This window comes from Lucilia cuprina, chromosome 4, assembly GCF_022045245.1.
Source record: "Lucilia cuprina isolate Lc7/37 chromosome 4, ASM2204524v1, whole genome shotgun sequence".
In the NCBI taxonomy this organism is placed as follows: Eukaryota; Metazoa; Arthropoda; class Insecta; order Diptera; family Calliphoridae; genus Lucilia; species Lucilia cuprina.
The window spans coordinates 22,883,388-22,904,943 of NC_060952.1; the positions used below are offsets into that span (position 1 = coordinate 22,883,388).

The following is a 21,556-nucleotide window of genomic DNA, read 5'->3' on the forward strand; positions in this document are numbered from 1 at the left end:
TTTCCTTTTATTCGAATAACCGAATAATTTTTAATTATCCGATTATTAACCGGCTAACGTAAAACCTCAAATAATTATTTGTCGAATAAACCGAATAAGACAAAACCCGAATAATTGAATACCCTAGTACATATGTAATAATGTATCTGCTTATATTAAGGTCTTAAGTATAAACTACTTACAATATGAAGATTGGTAATTGAATTTTTCTTTCATTCCTACAGTCAACGACACTTACTTTTGATTCTGTTCATATGTTGCTATAGGCGAATGGATTTAAATCTTTTACCACTATGATTTACCAGTGTTCATATGTAACATAAAACTATTGTCACTTAAATACCATTAAATTTAAATAACTTTAGTATAAAGAAAGTCAGCTTTAAATTTTTAATTCTGAAAAAATCCTTTTAAGGACATACAAATATTTACAAAAAATCATTGCCAATGTTACACAGCATTAATCTATAACGCAGATAAAAATAATGTGCTCATTCCTGATGATGCATGCTGCTTGCTATAAGTACATAGTTGCCAAAAAATTTTAAGCTGATCAATAAAAATCGTAATTATTTTCTACGTTCAAAAAATTTGTTCCCATGCCGTATTTTATTGAAATTAAAACAAAATCATATAAACCCTACATCATATCATATGTTATAAGATAAATTTTATAATTATAAGATTTATGCAGAACTGTATTATCATGAATCGATAATAATATGAACTTCAGTGTAGTTTTAGAAATAGTGCCTTTGATAGGTTAATTGTAGACCAAGCTCCACAGAGTTTAATTTAATGTAGATTTTTTTCGTAATAAAATAATTTTAAATTATATTGAACTGATTTTTCGTAAGGGGTTATATTAGGGTGCAGTCTTTTATAGATAGATGCTTATTAAATGGGTAGTTCCCAAACAAACCTTGTCTATAGAATATGTACATAGTGATGGTGGGTTTAAAAATACAACTTTAAATATATCAATATTTCTAAATATTTATTTTAAGTGAGTTATGAATGCTACTTGAAATGCAAAACACGTTTCAAAAAATCACAAAAATTTTACAAAATAGCAATGTCTGGCAACTCTGAGTTGCAGTTATAAGAGTTTGTATTTACGCGTTTTTGCGTTGCACTGCAACCATTTACAATTGTGGTGTAAGGATGTAGTTCCCTGGATTTAAGTATTTTTGTTTTGTTTTGCTGCAATGTATGTGCAACCATTTAATTCTAGAGCTTTTGTCCATAGATTTATTTCAGTATATAACGCGGTATTTAAAGAGAATAACATTTGCAGGTTTTGGCTACTGTTGTTACAGCTTGTTATCTCCTTAATAAAGATAATTATTTTAATGACAGATTATTTGGTAAAATAGGATTTTAAAATCGTTATACTTTAATTTCAATAAAATTTTCTGTTTAATTTTTTTATATAAGTTATCTAATAAGCGGGAAAAAAGTATTGTATTCACAAAACAATTAAAAAAGTATAAAGATTTCAACTTTAACATAGTTCGCTTATATTGGATGAATTTGACATTTTATATTACTGTATATAACTTACAATACATCATCACTTAAGAACACTTCTTTCAAACCATTAATAATAACACATCCACTTAACTGAACAGAAACTGTAAAAAAATATTGAAAATACTAAAATTAAAAAGTACAACTTCAACTGTCACAATTTGTTAATATAAATTGCAATGGAAAATCCGTAACTCTCAGCAGTATCGGTAGGTATAAATAAATTAATGTGAATTTAAATATTTGTTTGCCGACAAATGCAAAACATTCGTAGCATTTCATACTTGATCATACATTCATCCATCCATATGTCCATTCCATTATACTTCTACATTTATGTATTTGTGTGAGTACGCTCAAGTATTGTGTCCTTCGCACAATCTCTACGTAATTGACATAAATGTGACTGGATTTTAAAAGCCTTTAAACAAATGTCAACCGTTTGTTGCAAAATATGATGATGATCATCATCGTCATAGTAATCACCGTCAACACTTTGACAACAATTATGGTCATGGTTTTCTACATACAGATGCATATATAAATATATGTATACACATATGCAAGGACTCACTCTTTGTAGGGACAAAAATATTTGTTTGTAGCATTGATTGACATCCAATCAATAGTCATACATTTTTACTTACATTTGTATGTACATATTTACTTATATATACATATGAATGTTTGTATGAATGTATGTAAGTATTTTTACAATTGTTTTTGTTTAAAATATGAGAAAAACAAAACAATATTATTTGATACATCTGATATAGGCCTTTAATAAGTATTAAACAGGACACACATTTTGGTACCTTTTTTTGGTACAATTAAAACAATTTTATCAAAGTATACTAAACTTAACGAGAATATTAATATCAGATATAAATATGTTTGTATACTTGTACATACACCGCCCCTTGCTTATGGCTATGACCGTCTTCATTACTTTTCAGTACTCTTTTAGTGACTTACATACGTAAGAACTTTATTTTGTGTCTCGGCGTTTTTATTTTTTTGGTGCTCTCTAGCAACTATTTTATGCTTAGTATTAAAGAAAATAGTTTTTCTGGGTAAAAAAAATCATTATCTGACGCACTATAAAAAAATCAACCAGTGGTGTTGATGTACGACAGCTAACTAACGAACTAGAGACCCGGGTAATATTCAGTGTTCATAATTGTTAGCGAGTTAATTGTCTCCAATAACGTAGTGAGTTAAAAAATAAGTTGTAAAAAGTGACTTTTCAGCTTATTGACTCATTACTTTTGAATTTAAGTTCTTTCTGGTTAATTGATATACTTATGACTTCTACGGAGTACACTTGAAGCTAGTTAAAAGCAAGAGACAATATGTCAAATCTTAATCTCATCTCATTAAGTGCTCTCAATTGAAAGACGGACATGTCTAAATCTTCCTGCCAAAACGGAGTACCTTCTACGCTATTTGACTGTTCGCGCACGAGACCCAGAATATATACATGTTTGTTGTCCACAATAAATGCTATGAGATATTTGTAAAATACTGAATGGCAAACCAATATCTTCCCTTCTTTTCGAAATGATATCAGAACATCCAAAGGAACTAAGTTATATTATAGAACAAAAACATTGAAATCAGATTTCAGATTTTGTTAACTAAATGGTACAAATTTTAGTCATAGTTTTGGTACAATTTGTAACTTTCCTCTTGCAGTCCTACTATACTCAATAAATGAACATATATATTCGTTTAAACCCGTACAAGCATTTATATACACATACCTCCATACATATACATATATATGTATGTATGTATAAATCTTATTTATTTAATATCCTTGTTGTTTATTAAAAAATCCCCAATGAAAGTGTTTTTTAATTTTATACTGTTAATTTTTTTAAATAAGCATATGATTATTTTTCGCTCCTTTTCTGATTATTCTCCGATAATTTTCTCATGGTCGCTTTTTTACACACATTCGCTCACTGACTGCAGTTTTTTTAATAATTAATACTTAATTTTGTGTTTTTCTTTAATGTTGATTTTATTTCTGTGTGTGTGATTTTTTAATTTTGCATTTTATTTGATTTTTCTGTGGACACAAACTTAAGGATGTGGAAATGATTGTTTTAAATAAAAACACAAAATTAAAAATGCTTTAATTCACAAATGATGACAAAAATATGACTATAGTTAATGTAAAAGCGTCAGTATAGACAAATATAACACTCTCATTTATATAGTTTTAGTCAGTTAAAATGATAAATTTTAGGGTCTACTATATATTTAAAAAAACATTCTCTTTTACTTACCTCAACTCTCCAGATTTCTAGACCTGGTGTACGGCCGGCATTTGCGAAAGCTGGATGCATAATTCTTCCTCCCGCTGATTTACTGCCTGTGTTTTGTAATTGATTTGTTTGTGTCGGAAAAGCTGGACGATTTTGTATAGTACCGGCTGAACTTAAAGTTGCCAGCAGTAGAACAACAAAACAGCTGATACAGTTGTTAACACCGTGACGTCACCAAATATCAAACACAAACCCCAAAAATAATGAATCAGTCAATGGCAAAGTCAAGGTTTTAAACGTGTTTTTTCGTTTATTTTTATTTGTTTGTGTTTTTTTTAATATAAAGATAAAAGAATATAAACAAAAATTAAATAAAATTAAAAAAGTAAATTAAATAAGTTTAAAATAAATAAATGTTAGAAAACGTTAAATTTTGCTTTATTTAGTTAAAAAAGATAATTATTTGTAGCACTTTATAGTATGTATAAGAAACTAGTGTCAGCTTTGAGTGTCACAATTAAACTGTTTTTATATATCGTTGTTATTTTACTATTTAGGCGAGTATTGATTTTTTTCTATGGTGGTCATAAATGTTAGTAATAAAAAATTATTGTTATAAATAAAAAAAACTTCATATATTTTGAAAATATAAAATGATAATTACATGTATAACAGTTTTAAACAAAAGTTAACAAACGTCTACAATTTAACTACTACATATTTTTTTTTTTAATTTTTACTGCCATCACATTTTCCAAACGATGACTACTATTGCTAACAAATTTCAATCCAATTCCCACAAACAACTTTAAATTACACATTCATATTACTACATATAATTTCTAATCTACAAAGTGAAAAATTTTTTCAATTTATAATTTATATCAAATAAACAATAATTCACCTCAACTTAATTAAAATAAATGTATAAACTATTTACGCTCCACTGGATCTTTTAGTTCATTCATAACTTTACGAATATTTTGAAAAGTTTTTAATGGGTACGACGAGTATGTTAAATAAATGGCATTCAGTTTTTCCAATAAGTATGCTATTTATTTGTTTATTTTACAAAAAAAAAAAAAAAAAAACTTAATTATTCTATTAGATAGAAAAACATATGAATTTTGTTTATATTAACAAACCATTAAGTACTTTATCTGTTTATAATTTATAAATATGTTGTGTGAAATACTAATGACTATATAGACAAGCCTTCAAAAAAAGTCTTTAGCAAAAGCAAACAACTTTGTAATAACAAGCAAAAGTAGTAATTTACACTTATATTCTTATTTTAAAATAGGAAAAGAAATATTGTTTTTTTTTACTTTTTGTAAATAAATTATTAAGTTTTTCTCTAATTAGGCTGAATTTTATTGAGGAAATGTTTAAAGAATAAATTCTTATTTTCAATATCATAAGTTTCAGTGCTGAGAATATTTGTAAAGTCTTAAGACATTAAAAAATAAATAAAATAAAAATATGTATACAAATATTATTCATTAGCATTTTAAACCATTATTTCAACATGATAATGACATTGGAGGCAATATCACTAGTAGACCTAAAATGACTAAGTTTCCTAAAATATTATCTATTGATCAGAAAAGTTTGGTATTGATACAAGGCAATAGAAAAGTACTCTCGAAAGAGGTGATTATGCAGAAATTGTGATTAAATTTTACACTAGTTAGTTTTTCGAACCATTTATACCATGTCACATTCCATGCCCCTATATAAAATCCATTTTAGATCATAATTCAGACCATTATTGAGTGGATACAAGATAAGATTTGGTAAAGCATTTTATATATACTTTCTTAATCAATAATAGATACTATTTCATTTTTTTTAATAAAGTTGCAGTATCTTTCTTTTGAATTACAAATTTTTCTAACTGAAATAAACAGTTCCAGTTATAAGTAAATGTAATATGCATTTGGCGAATGCAAGTAATTTTTACAGAAAAACTGAATTATAATGTAATTAATAGTTCTGTTTGAATATGTTAAGTAATTACACCCACACACATTCATCTCACATATTTTCTTATTTTCCCTATTTAGTGCTTAAATCTTAAATTTTCAATTTTTTGCCCTAATTTTACAAATAATTCTTTAAATACTCTGCACTCAAAAATCAAAAAAACGAAAAGTCAATAAGCGTATTGATGAGAAAATATGTATGCAATGAAGCATCAAATATAATAAATAATTGTCTATTTATTTATACTAAATTATAATATGTACAAATACTTTCATGCATCACCTTTTGTAAATGAGCTTTGTTTTTTATATATGTACATAAGTACATCCATACATATCTATTTATTTATTTGTAAGTTGTTGTATACAAAACTCATACAATTTTTTGCAGTTAATTAGTGTATCTAATGAGTTTATAGAAAATACTTTTAAATTAAGTGAACAAATAAAAATCAATGTGGCAAATAAAAGCGCTTTCTAGTAGAATTTTTCCACAATGAGAATATTTTATAAACATTTTCATGTTTATTATGACTGTTGTGCTGTATTGTTAGTTTTGCTTCTGCTTGTGGTGTTGATGGAGTAATTTAGCTTTTCCTTTAACTTTTTTTAGACAATTTTCTTGCATTCATTGGCAAAAGGAAAATTGTTAATGATTAGGTTGTTCTTCTTTCCTTACATTTCTTTTCATAAAAGGTGCAAACAAACATTTATGGAAACATTAACAAATATGTTAATTGAATATTGTTGAAATAACATGTTATTAAGTTATATATTTTCATTATTGGTAATGTTATTTAATGTTTATTGTAGAGGCAAAAAAGTTGTATGAATGTGCCTTTTAAATATTATTTACTGTAGTTTTTCTTTAAAGTATCAGAGGAAAATATGAACATTATATTGTAAAGATTTTATTAATATTGTAATGAATTACTATAAAATTAATTTCTCAAATCAAAGTTTGACATTACATTTATAGGTCCAAGCAAAAATTTCTCAAAGATGTTCGTGTAGCTAATTGTTTACTGTTTTCAAAAAAAGTAATTTTTTTAACAAAAAAATTTTATATGTCCTACTATCCAATATTACTAACTATTGGCCAAATTTCATCGAAATCTATTTTTTATGTTGGTTTACTTTTCCACAGAAAAGTCCACCGTGGCTCAAAAATTAAAAGTGATCAAAAATAAAATGTCAACTTCTATTATTTATTATTATTACTTTTATTATATTAAAGACCCCAAAGCCTTTCTTTCATTCACTGTGATGAGAAATCGAAATTAAAAGTTACAATAATATTTCAGGCACTTTTTTGCACCTTTAGTACCATTTGCTTTTAAAATGGACTTTTATCGGAAAACATTTGTTGAAATTATAGTTATCTTAAAACATACAAAAATAAAAAGATAAAGATCCTTAAAAGGCACATTTTCGGTTTTCTTTAAGATCTTTCAACATCTTCTTCCGACCAGTTATAGAGCTATTAAAGCCCATATCAGAGTGTCCCAAGAAATAGCTTTTTTAAGAATCTCATGTAGAAAAACCTCAGTAATATATGTTAAAAAATGTCTACAATCTTTTCGAATGAAACTTAAAAATAACGCTAATTATGGGAAAAATAATTGTTAAATTGTTTTAGTGTATTTTTGGTCCAATTTAAGTAACTTTGAGAGACATACATTATACTTTCGCTTTTCTTTGAAATAGATGTCAAAATTGTCCTCCTTGAAAAATGCCCTTGTATGTTTTAAGATATTTTAAAATTTGTTAAATAAATTAAAAAAATATTCCTTGCAATTAACTCTTAGATTTGGTTGTAAAAGAGTTTTAATAAAAAACTCCATGCACGATTGAGAGTGTATTAAAATTCAATAATTAACCATTCAAATTCTAAATAAAAATATACAGTTCAATCTAAATATATTTATAAAATGCGGAAATATTTATTTCAAATAGACTGCAATCAAACAAAGGACAAATGAATCAAATACCATGAAAATAAAAATGGTTGTGGTTTAACTTTTTCTCATTTCATAAGAATAAACTTAAAAATTAAAATACATTAAATATAGTCAAAACCACTTAGTTTGAATATTAATTTATTTTAAGGTGATTTGTCAAGTGTTTATGATAAAACAGTTTTTAAATAAAAAAATGTTTTTATAATAGGTTTAACATACAATTTGTTCTCTTAGTACAACAAAATAATTATATTATATACAATTACATTTTTAGCTAATATTTTCTACTAATATGGTTAAATTTATAAACAAATAAAACCTTTGAATCATTTAAACTAAAAAAGGCAAAAAATATACAAAAAACTGTTGTTTTCAAACTCTATATAATGAGCAATAGCAAAAAAACTACGTACAAAACAATCTTTCATCTACATTAAATGAGTCAGAATAGGAGAGACCAGATGTCAAGATAATGATCGACAATTTTAATGATAAAATTCCGATAACAATATAGCAAATTATAATTAAGATATAGATAACATGTTAAAATATTGAAAAAAATAAAAACTTTTACATATTTTTTACATCATTTAATTTTGGAATCTTTGAAAATTGTTATAAACGATTTATATGATTTAAAACCCAAATTGAGAACAATTTTGATTTTTTATAAACGTAGATTGTAGATTTTATTGACAACCCGAGCTACATTCTAGATCCAAAAGGTTTCCAATATTTTTGCATTTAAGTTAGGCGGAGATGCCAAGACCAGCGATAGGGGCTAACTTGGATGTCAAAGTTCTTCTTGCATAAATAAGGAATTCGGCTCTATTAGTTTCCAAGTTGTACGAATTTTTGTAAAAATTATCCTATATTTCACACATTCATTATACCCTACGCCACTATAATGGGTAGGGTATAATACTTACGTTTGTGCTGATGCTTGTAACACACAAATATATTGGTCCAATACCCATCTTAAAGTATACCGAACAATTCAGAATCATTTTTCGGAGTCGATTAAGACATGTCCGTCCGTCTGTCCGGCTGACTGTCCATGTAAACCTTCTGCGCAAGGTAAAGGTCGCAATTTTCAAGATAATTTGATGAATTTATATAAGTATAAATGATACTGCAGATTTTCGTAATGATCGGCCCTTATTTCAACCTAGTGTGGGTGTGGGTATTATATCGTCGGACATGCTATACTATACTTTCCTACTTTTTTTATATAACCGATCTTAACCATTTTCAATAGGCTTCATCCCTGAGAATTACAAGATCATTTAACAAATTCATTGAATTATCTTGAAAAATACAATGTTTACATGGATGGACACAGCTAAATCGACTCAGAAAATGATTCTGAGTCGATTATGGTGAGTATAGGACCAAACTTATTGTAAGTTACAAACATTAGCACAAACCCAAAATACCCTCTCCACTAAAGTGGTGTAGATTATAATAAAACACATCTTTTAAATCCAGGAAAAGTACTTTAGAATTCTTACTTTAACAACATTAAAACTGGTCACCTTATATTTACAAAAACTAAAAACTCACTACACAACGAAAAAACTGCTAAAATAAAGTTAAGACATGACGCTTATTCCAGAATTAAACTTAATTTACACATTTTGTATAATACATATAAAACATTTTAAAAACCAAAACACGTTTTGAAGTTTCAGTTTCGTTGCAAATGTGAAAAAGTGAAAATTTCTCATAGTGGATACTTCAAATAGCGTATGTAATCACACTCACTCCAAGAATATTAATTGTTTTAAAATAAATAAAAAGTGTTAAAAAAAACTAAATCAATACTCAAGTTGTGTTACAAAATATTAAATAACAATTCAAACATAACTCTTTTTCATTATACCTTTAAAATATTTTTCTCAATAATACGATGTTTTAACCGGCGTTTTAGCAAACAATTTATCGCAATTATTTTTTTAAATAATAAATTTATTTAATTCAAGCGTTATTATGTTTAAACTTGTGAATTACCTGTAGATCACTGCCATCATGATCGCTGTTTGTTTCAGTGGAGAGCAGCTACAGAAAAGCAAAAACAAATGGATAATTTTTTTGGAGAATTTGCTTTTTAATGTTGTTTTGTTATAGCTGCGTTTTATTGTTTTGTTTATTTCGTTTGTTATTCGATTTTTTCAAAAAGATGAATCAGTTTTGCCTTTTTTATTTTCTTCTATAATTTACTAGAGCAAATAAAATGCTCTCGTTTTATTGGTAAGATCTCAATTTACTCTGCGATCTGTAAGATAAAAATAAATGAGAGGGAGAATAATATTAATAACAATATAAAGTACAAACATATAAACAAACAAGTATGTATATAAAAAATTAAAATTTTTTAATGTCTATTAAAACGTCAAGATTTGGAAACATGTGTAAGTGTTTATGTGCATTAGTAGAGCTCAATTTGAAGTGAACTAAAAAACAATATTAATTCTTCCGATTATAGCGGAAAGAGCCCTGATTGAAGCTCATATAGATCTAGTACAATATTAACTCCACTACACAAAAAAAATGGAATTTGTTATTTAGCCAATATATTTCTTAAAGACTCGCATATATGTACATATCGAAGGGGTTTTTTTCGATTCTTAGACTATCTAGCCAATGGACATGGCTAGATAATTTTCTGTCCATCTGTCTGTCTGTCTGTATGTCTGTCTGTCTGTCTGTCTGTCTGTATGTCTGTCTGTGTGTCCGTATACTGAAGCTGTCCGAGGAACAGTATTTTCAAGAATCTCATGGGATAACTTTTAGTAAACGTGTTGTAGTGTACTGGTGAATTGGTCTCAAAAATTACCTAATTTTGATCTGGTTACGAAGAAAGATTTTTTGTTTGGTACACATGATAATAAAAGTAAGATAAAGTAAAAACATATTTTAACTTAATTTAAACGCAATTTTTATCTTTACTTTTTTGTGGGCTATCCTAATTGTTTATATCCACATATATAAATTTTGTATATATATATACCTAGTACAGATAAAAGATCTTTAATTATTTGTTGACATCAAACACTTTTTTATTATTTCTATGAATCTATGTTTTTATTTACTTGAGAAGACAGAGACGTAACTTAAATTTTATTGCATTTATTATACTGATCTACTTCATTCATTTCTTATACATATTGCTAATTTATTACATTAATAAGAAATAAAAAATAATAATAAAAATCAAAGTGTAATCTATTTTAAAATATGAATATGATTCTGTTTTAATATGTATACCATTATAAGATTTATAATTAATTAAAATAGATTATATCGCTTTTGTTTTTTTTATCAATCCTTTTTGTCAAAGTGTCTTTAAGTTAAAAGTTTTAATTCTGAAGAAGACATTTTAAATCTATTTTACTATGTGTGTGTATGTACTTAACCAATTAATTACTTTTCATTGATATTATAACATAATTGTTAAACCTCACTCCACTTTAGTTGAGAAAGTATAATTTGCATACGTCCATCTTAAGGTATACCAATCTACATACTCAGTATCACTATTTGAGTCCTGATAAAGAGCCGCTTCCAATAAATTAAAATCGCTTTTGAATTAATAATTGACGAAATCACTATACGTTCACAGTATAATGGAAATCATTCCATAATTGAATACCTTCTTATACCAGATTTAATGCTTCATATAATCGACTATGACCGACTTTATATTCTTATATGTTTCATTAGTTTTATATTGTCATCATTAGTTAAAGTGTTTGAAAATTACTTATAAATATTCGATGTGCAAAATTTCATTATGCTAATAACACTTAGTTAGAGAACAGTGATTTAATAATATTAATTAATAGGATGTAATTTTGAAATAATTTCAATTATAAAGTAACACGTATGATTCAAGTCATCTTCGGAAGTGATCGTTGTTCTGATAGTATTACGGTATTCATTTATATAGAAAGTTTTTGTTTGTTTTGTTTTTAATAATTTTTTAAAGACTGCTCCTTCTTTTTTAATCTTTTTACTGAAATCTCACAGGTTTAATTTAATGTATGTATTATTTTAAATTCTTCAAGATTTAATACCTCTTCATTAACTTGTCATTATGTAACCATGTTTATTATTGAAGTATTAAAACATGCTTTAACGCCAATTATTTAGGCTGTAAAATATTAATGAATTCATATCTTTTGAGTGCAAATTTGTAAATGCACAATAAGGCATGACATAATAAACTTAATCTTAACTGATTTTAAAGCTTTATAAAATCTTAGCTATCATTAAAACGACGAAAGTTTATAACAAATATACAGGTCCTTAAAAGCCTTTACAAATCACCGAAAATGCGTTTTCCGTGGAACAGCCCTTTTATAATATCATGTAAGAATTCCTCGCAATGAATGTATACGTCAAAAAATATATTTTTTTCGAATGGAATTAAAAATCCTGATCTCAGTATAAAAATCAAAAAAAAAAATATATATTATATATATATATATTATATATATATATATATATATATATATATATATATATATATATTATATATATATATATATATATATATATATATATTATATATATATATATATATATAATATATATATATATATATATATATATATATATATATATAATATATATATATATATATATATATATATATATATATATATATATATATATATATATATATATAATATATATATATAATAGTAAGGGATTTGGTTTGGTCCATTTCATTTTATTCACTGTATATCATAATTTACATACATATGTATGTATATAGGTATGTATATATAAATATTTCGACTTCGATTCGAAGTTACATCAATCATCGTTCATTACATACGCTAACCACTATTAAAAAAGTGGAGGTATATTAATTTTATCGATCTGTTTGTATTTCAACGAAATATTGATCTCGGTCCTTATTATACACTAAAATGATCTTGCAAAGTCCCTCCGTCTTTTGAAATAAGCAAAGGCTAAGGTCCTAAAAAGAATTTAACACAGGTTTGTTATATGAGGGATGCAATTTTTATTTGATTCCAAATTTAAGTATACGATAATGCCTCTAAAAAATGTATGAGGATAGGCCCATATTTACCCTTACCCCCACATGAGATCTCTTGTAGAAAATTTAGGATATCATACGATCTTGCATGCCCGACTATATTTTCATACTTGTTAATACATAGGGCTTGTGTATTTTGTCTATATATACTGTAAAAGTTAACATAATAATGAGCTTCAAATCCCTATTCGAAGGGTAAGGTTGTATGGGAGATAATTAAAGCTATGAACAAATTTTAAAATAATGCACTGATTTAAAATAATTTTAAATAGTGATAATTCCCTCACCGTTGAGTAGGGTATTAATTTAAATTAAATTTTAACATAATAAATATATGTTTAACGTATTTCGAAGTCCTTCATTTGAATAATGCCAGTCTTTTGATAAAACTCCTTGTATGAAAACTTTAACACATCCGCAAAAACTTTTTAACGCTCGGTAAAAAATGATATACTTTTTAGATGTATATTTGTATACCCTTTGTGGAATGGATAGTCCCGATTTCAAATTTCTAATTGTATAAAAGTTATAAACCCTAATGTACATAAGGGTGTATTTACGTTTAAAAAATATGATATACAGGCTTTACTATTAAAAATCATTCATCATATTAGATGTTTGAAAATAATAATGCAACAGCTGCTGATGTTGTTATTTTAACTAATCACACTTTAAAAAAACCTACATATATAAACATGAACACATAGGTACATATTTTGTATCAATAATTCAATAAACGTTGCAAAATAATTTTAAACCATAATTTCACCTGCTGCATTAACAATGTAATTTTACTTCATATACATACATATGTATTTACATAATTATAAACATAGTAGATGATGCACACATAAGATTTTAAACATAAATAAGTATCTATATAAGTATATAACCCTATGCATATAAGTGTGAACGTATAGGTATGAACTGTTTAAATATTTAATGAAAATGAAATGTTAAGTTTGCCATTGACTTGCACATCTTAAATACATATGTATGTGTATAATATGGAAATATTAAACCATTTAATTTAAGTTTAATGGCATATACAGAGCGCAAAATTATTATAAACTAAATTATTTTTGAAGGAAATTTATAGAAGTGATTTTAATCATAGTCCCATTGGCATACATACATATTAATACATATACTAAATCATGTACATTAGGAGTATCACACAATTTTAGATCTAACTCGCCACGTTGGTAAGTGATATTGTTTTATTTACGAATTTTTACTTACATATACTCACGCACAAAAACATATTTTTTGACTTTTGCCACAAAATATAAATATTGAATATTACAACTCAAATAACGGTTTGCCCTAATGTATAATTCACAGTATTTAGAAAATAAAGCACTTAGTAAATTTACTTAGAACTAAAGTTTGCTCAATGGTTATAATATGAATTAATAGTCTATTTAAATAGAGTATGTACTAGATCAAAGATATTTGTGGTGCGATTTTCTTTAACTTAAAATGTATGAGGACAGTTTGAAAATAAATTTAGAAAAATTTAAATATTTAAAAAATTGTGCAAAATTTTTTGTGGTGCGATTTTCTTTAACTTAAAATGTATGAGGACAGTTTGAAAATAAATTTAGAAAAATTTAAATATTTAAAAAATTGTGCAAATTTTTTTGCGACTGATTAGTATTTAATATATTTACAAGTGCTTAAACAGTATTACAGGAGAAGATCAGTTGTCTCATTTCTAGAAGACATCGTGGACCAAGCCTGCCTATTCGAAATTATTTATGGAAAATATTTCGTGATATCAACAGACAGCCAATATTATAGGAGATCAGTTTTTTTCAGCACCAGTAGTATGAAGGACTGAACTTGCTTATTCGAAAATAATTATATACATACATATACATATGTACATATTTTGTGGGTCTGTGACAAATATTTTGGATAATTATAACCAGATTGGCAAAATCTATATAACATGAAAGAATGTATTACTTATTACCAGGGCAAGGATTTTCATGCACTAAAAATGCAAAATATGCGCTTATAAAATGCACTATAAAATTTTGAAATATGCACTAAAAATGTGAAAATGAGGGTTTATATGTGGGCGGGTGTCCGATCTTCGTAAAATTTGGTGAGATTTATTTTGGTATAACTTATATTTATTTCGAATTTTATCGTGTGGTCATGTTTTGTGTGAATTATTGAACCTAGGATAAAAGAGTTATTTGTTTTATGGACACAGAAAGACATTGCATATAAATCCCTGCCCTGCTTATTACAAATTAAATATAAACAAGTATAAATACATAGTGGGTCATGGCCGACCATATGAGTATATGGTTATTATTAATTTGAAATATTTTTTAAATAATAAAACTTTTAATTTGTTTTTAATATTAATTCTGGAATGTTTTACTTTTTTCTTAAAAATTACCGAGGGCTTATATGGCTGAAAGGACAAATATGGACCTATTCTTATAATTTTTTAAAGAAAAATTTACGTCTACATTAAAGTTATTTATGCAGAATTTCATTGTGTTATACGTGTTTATTAGAGTAGTTTTTATGGGGTCAAGGGTCAAATGAGACCCTATCATTACGAAAATTGGCAATTTTATTTAAACTTTTGTATAAATAAGATTTGCCGATTTTTGATGACATTTTAGAACATTAATTATGATCTTAAAAGCCCTATACGAGGATTATGGGGGCTTGACCGATTTCAATTACTTAAATAGGCTTCGTCCTTGAAGAAGGAGTATGTGCAAAATTACATCCATGTTTCGACATGTAGCGTACGCACAAGCTTTAAATGAGCACACAGACAGACGCATGGATAGACGGACATAAGGTGATTGTGCGACCAATAATTTTTTGTGTTACAAACATCATAATAGCCTTCCGATTGTAGTCGTGTAGGGTATAAAAGTTTGTATAAAACAAGAAACAATAATTAATACCACAATTAAAAATTATAATTGCTGAATAAATAATATTTGTATAAACAAATTTTAATAAGTTTGAAGTTTTTACACATTTAATTAAATATTAATAACAAAAAACGGAAAAGAAACAAGTTAAAAACGTTATAAATAGTTATGGCGTTTTATTCATGGAATAAAATACTATAAGCATCTCAAAACTTCAAATTAAAAACAAGTTCATATTATGGTTATTAAAATAAACATTTGTCTTTAATAATAGAATTTTCAACAAAAATCGTTTGTTTTAAAGTTAAACATTTTTAATTTAAAGTTCATTCACTTCTTAAATGAGAAAAATGATTTATTAACAATTTCTGTAAAAAAAATTGTTTTTCAAGTTGTATGTATCTTCAAATAGTTGTGTATATTTTAAGAGATCAGCTATAAAACATATGAGCTAATAATTATGCATATTTTACATTAAAAAGTGTGGCATTAAATACATATTTTAGGTCTGAATCACATTCTGATTTGATTTATAAATCAAACCATTTATACTATTGCTTTCAATTGAAGTTGTTGTTCTTTTAAACAGAGCTTAAAAACAAATTTAGATCAATTCACCTTAAAATTTTTTTCGGGTTTAAATCATAATTCTCAGGGATTTCGTTTAAAAAGTAATGTAAATTACAAAATCAACTGTGGAATGATCGCTCATAAATTTAATTAAAATTAAATAAATAAATAAATAAATAAATAAATAAATAAATAAATAAATAAATAAATAATAGATTGCATTTAAACTAAATTCAATCAATCAAAAAAAAGTAACATTCCCTAGGAATAAATTCTTTCAGGGAATTAATTCAATAAAATTATTGTACACAAGGATTAGTTAAAACATTAAAGTATATTAATTGGGGAATTAGTCCTCTGAAGGTTTAGTTTTAAATTCAATTAAATTTATTTATTATTTCAATAGTTTTTAAGATTAATAAAATTGAATATTTTAGACAAGAATGAAATCAAATATAAAGTGTTAAAGCAAAAAATAATGATAACTAAATAATAAAACGTTTAATCTTTATTAGATGTCAAACTAGTAAATGAATAACAAATAGGCGACAAGTTAATTATTATATCAGTATGAGTAAAGATACAAGTGTTTAAATGTTATTGAAATAATATGCACATAAACACGTCAATATTTAGGAACAAGGTGTGTCCACAAATGTATGACATAAAAATAGAATTACAAAATTAATTGATATGCTTTCTATTATTATTATTATTTTTTTAGTTAAGGTTTGATAAAGAACAAATAACAAAATATAGTTTCTTACTTAGTGGATCCATATTCAATTGACCAACCCCTATAAAATATAATTTCTGTCTAAATACTGTCTACATACATATGTATGTATGTATATTACATATGATTTAAATTATTTTCTAATGAATTGTGCAAAATAAAAACAATTAACAAACAACAAAAATATCACAGTAAGACATTGTAAACAATAATTGTCACATAAAATTGTATATAAATGAATGAATGAATGACCTTTATGAAATGTGTATATAACAAAAACTAAGTATTTATGTTTGTTATTTATATGACAAGTTTAATGTAGAATACTTAAAATTCATAATCTTCAGTTAAAAATCTGTTTGTAGCCCGAATTTAGCATGACATCGAAAATAAAAATGTACAAATTATTTAAATACGTGTTGTGCCAATTATTTTTTTCTTTTTAAGATTGATTAGATTTGTACTTTTGGTAATATATTTTTGTGTGCCTTAAATAAAAATATTCTTTTATTTCAGAAATAATCTGTGGAATTTAAATGTTTATGAGGGCGTACATTAGGTTACATGTGAATTTATTAAATATATTTCTTTGAAAACGGTTGATTGATACATATCATCTACGATCAACCGTTATTCTCGGTATTTATTTCTTTTTTTCTGCCCAACCCAGTAAAGATGTAATTTCTTTAAAAAAATATCTGACATTTATAAATGTTTAATCTTGAATTGAGAATGATTTAAAATCAAATCTAATCGTGGATGGATAATCGATCAATTTTCGATGATTAATCGCCAAATTTCAATTAACGAATAAACCGAATAATTTATATCAATTAACCTATTAAGAAAAACTTCTTATTAAACAATAAAATAACTATATATCTTATACAAAATTCAATATATCTTAAGGAGTGAGATCGAAAAATTCTTAACACACGTTATTCATTACATTTTTCAACCAAAGTATTATTTGATTTTTTTTTTTTTGATCAAGTTACCTTTGAAAAACATGTCAGTTATTATGTGTATTGTCAATTATATTAATTTTTTTGTTAATCTGATTAAAATGAGTGACCACAAAAAAGTGCGTACTGAAATTATTAAATATTTTCAACTAAACCCAACTTGGTATTACAAAAAGTTGGCCAAGCATACAAAGGTCTGCCGTCAAACTGTTTCCAATGTTATTAAACAGTACCGGGAGAACTTGTCAGTTGATAGAAAACCTGGTTCAGGTAGAAGGAATGGTCCACATGATGTTTCTAAAGCCAAAAAAATAGAACGCATTTTCAAAAGAGCTCCCAACACATCCGGTAGGAAAGCAGCTCGGTTAGCTTAGTGCTCGGACTATTTGGTACGAAAAGTTAAAGCTAATGCAGGTTTAAAAACATACAAGGCTCAAAAAGTTCCTGACAGGAACGCTGCTAAAAATTTAGAGGCCAAAAACAGAGCACGGAAATTGAAGTCAAGTTTTATAAAAAATATTCTTGCTGCATAATGGATGACGAAACGTATGTTCTGGCAGATTTTTCGCAACTTCCAGGTCAAAAGTTTTATGTTGCTGATGCTCGAGGGAATGTTGAAGAAAAGTTTAGGACCCAAAAGCAGACAAATTTTCCTAGAAAGTTCTTGGTATCGCAAGCAATATGCAGTTGCGGCAAAATAAGCCAATCATTTGTTACAACGGGCTCTATAAATACCGAAATTTACATCAAGGAATGTTTACAAAAAAGGCTGCTTCCATTCATAAGACTTCATAATGTGTCCACTTATTTTTGGCCTGACTTGGCATCCTGTCACTATGGTAAATAAGCCCTTGAGTGGTACAAGAACAATAATGTGGTATTTGTACCAAGAGAGGCAAATCCTCCAAACTGCCCGGAGCTAAGGCCAGTGGAGAGATATTGGGCTCTTGTTAAAAGAGAATTGAAGAGAACAAAAAGGTGTCCAAAAGTGTGGTAGATTTTAAACGGAGATGGACTACATGTTCGAGCAAGGTGACAGAAAGCACTATAAAAACGTTAATGGAAGGGTTTCCCGAAAGGGTTCAAAATTTCATCACTAGTGATTAAAACTATAAAAATATTTTTTTTTGTAAATTGTAATAATAATTTGAATCAAATAAAAAAAATAAAGCTGTAAGTTTAGTGGTTTCTTTTTTATAAACATATATGTATGTTAAGAATTTTTCGATCTCACTCCTTATAAAAAATTCAATATGTTTTTAATAAATTTATTTTCTGCATTCTTAAATACTTTTCTATAATGAATGATATTTATTTGTATAACAATACTTCAGAAACTTTGTAATAAGTTGTTCTGATTAATTTACTTCTAGAATGGGTTCATTTCAAATTTCTGAAAAGATATCTTGAAAATAATGACATAGCCTTTACTTCTTCATCCAGTTTTGAATAACATTTATATTATTTCTAATAAATTCTTCTGTAATACATAGTTAAACACTAATTCATTGGAACATATGAATTCTGGAACTCGTTGATAAATCTCAAAAACATAAATTTAATAAACTAATATCTTTATATAGAATGGGATTTCATATGAAAATATATAATTTCTAATATTTAAAAAAAAACTTAATTAAGAATTTTAAAAAGTGGAAAATTATAATTTTGTTTTTATAGGAAGAAAGATTTTGTAGAAAAGAAATAATATTATTAAAAAACATCAACTTGAATTTAATTTGATTAACCGAATAATTTTGAATTATTAAAATTATTAACCGGTCAACTTAAAACCCCAAATAATTATTTGTCGAATAAACTGAATAAGACAAAAACCCGAATAATTGAATACACTACCACGCATCAAGGGATCTTAAGCTTTTGTAACTTGCAGCATACAAATACATTGATTCCACTTTTTTGACAAATGCGTCGGTATAAACGAATAAAAACAAAATTGAAGAATGTTTATGGGGAACTTTTTTTAAGATACCTGTAGGTACTAGACCTACATTCATATAATAATTTTATAAGCACATGATATTTCTCTACATACATATATTTATTGTAAGTTGTTTTATAAAAATAATTCAGTTTTTTTTTTTAATTAAACATATAAAACTAACCCTTGTCCTCAAAAGTCAATTTTGAAATGATAATAGAAATATAAAATTAATTGATAAGAATTTTTTATTTTATATAGAAATACTAGAAAAATATTATACACACAAAAACACTCCTAAAAGAATTTTAATCTGTACTATAACGAAAATTAAGAGAAAAAACTGTATAGATGTCGTTTAAGGTTTTAAATTGAATCAAAGTTTCAATTAGTTTAACACAAGAAAGCAAAATATTCATTGTGAGAATATTATAATATTAAATGCATTTGAATGGAATGCAGATATTACAAAAATTCCCATTTCACTGACTATATCATACCTTGCACAGAAATAGATCTTATATAAAAGCAATCAATGGAATTTATGTCAAACCTATTTACCCAGAACTAAAAATTATTAAAAATACTCAATAATGTAAAAATTTGTAGTAAGAATTTAATTTTTAAAATTCACTAATTTTAAAATTCGACTACTTAGTTTAATCTACAAACTTTTCATATTAATTTTTATTGATTGATTGATTTCAACATTTCCGTATAAAAATTTAATTGATTTAAATCCATTCATTGATTGAAAATCAATGATCAGAAACTTTTTAATTGTTGTCATTTTGGATTAATAAAACATTTGTAAACTATCGAACAAACGGAAATGTTTCATTTAAACAGTGTTTTTCTTTAGCCTAGTATATGGTAAAATAATTATGTTTATATTGATATTTAAAATTTTTTTTTTCAAAACAATAATTGTTAATTGAAAACTAATTAAGAAACAAAAACTACAGTCATAATAAAAATGCATAAAAACATTAGGAATCAATAAGTCGACTGTGAGACAGACAGCTACGTAATTTGAACAATAGAAACACAACGCAATCGGTAAATAACACCTTAAAAACTGAATATATAATTCAAAATACACAAAGAAATGATACCAGTTTTAAATATTACAACAACGTTTTTAAATACTTTTTTTATAACAACACTTTAAAAAATTAGCATATTTTTGAATTATTTTCTTTAAAAAATCAATCAAAATGAATAGCTATATTGATTATACATTGCAAATTATAACAATCAAAATCACATACTCGAATACAAACAAATCTTTCACTTTAATTTAAATAAATAATATTTGTAATTTATTTATTTATTAATTTTTATATATAAATAAAAATAGGAAACTACCTTTAAATTTCTCAATAAAAGAAATAAAAAACCGTTTTATTATTATTTTTTTAATATCACTTTTTAAGTAACGCTTTCAACGACAGTTTAAAAAAGACTAAATTTTTAGCTTTAGCTGTCACTGATTTTATTAGTTTTATTATGTCAAGCTCAGCTCTGTCATTATTTTAAACATGAAATTAAATAAAATCTATAAATGTTTTCTTCTCTTACTCTCTATCTCTTATTGTTCGTAAAAAACAGTAC

At 25.9% G+C, this 21,556-nt stretch overlaps 1 protein-coding gene across 2 annotated transcripts in view; it reads right to left on the reverse strand.

The window, feature by feature from the left end:
* The window catches only part of LOC111675771 (gelsolin), a 38,206-nt gene extending 16,750 nt beyond the window's left edge, over window positions 1–21,456 (reverse strand). Inside the window, exons 1-3 of one of the 2 annotated variants that reach the window (XM_046948138.1) lie at window positions 21,311–21,456; window positions 9,760–10,024; window positions 3,825–4,008 (exon numbers count right to left, since the gene is read on the reverse strand). In XM_046948138.1, coding sequence (XP_046804094.1) covers window positions 3,825–4,008; window positions 9,760–9,779 — 204 coding nt within the window. In that variant the 5' untranslated portion in view covers window positions 9,780–10,024; window positions 21,311–21,456. Of the gene's footprint in view, window positions 1–3,824; window positions 4,009–9,631; window positions 10,025–21,310 lie in introns of those variants that run through there. The other variant, XM_023436603.2, reaches the window with a different exon arrangement.
* Between the last annotated feature and the right edge of the window lie 100 nt (window positions 21,457–21,556).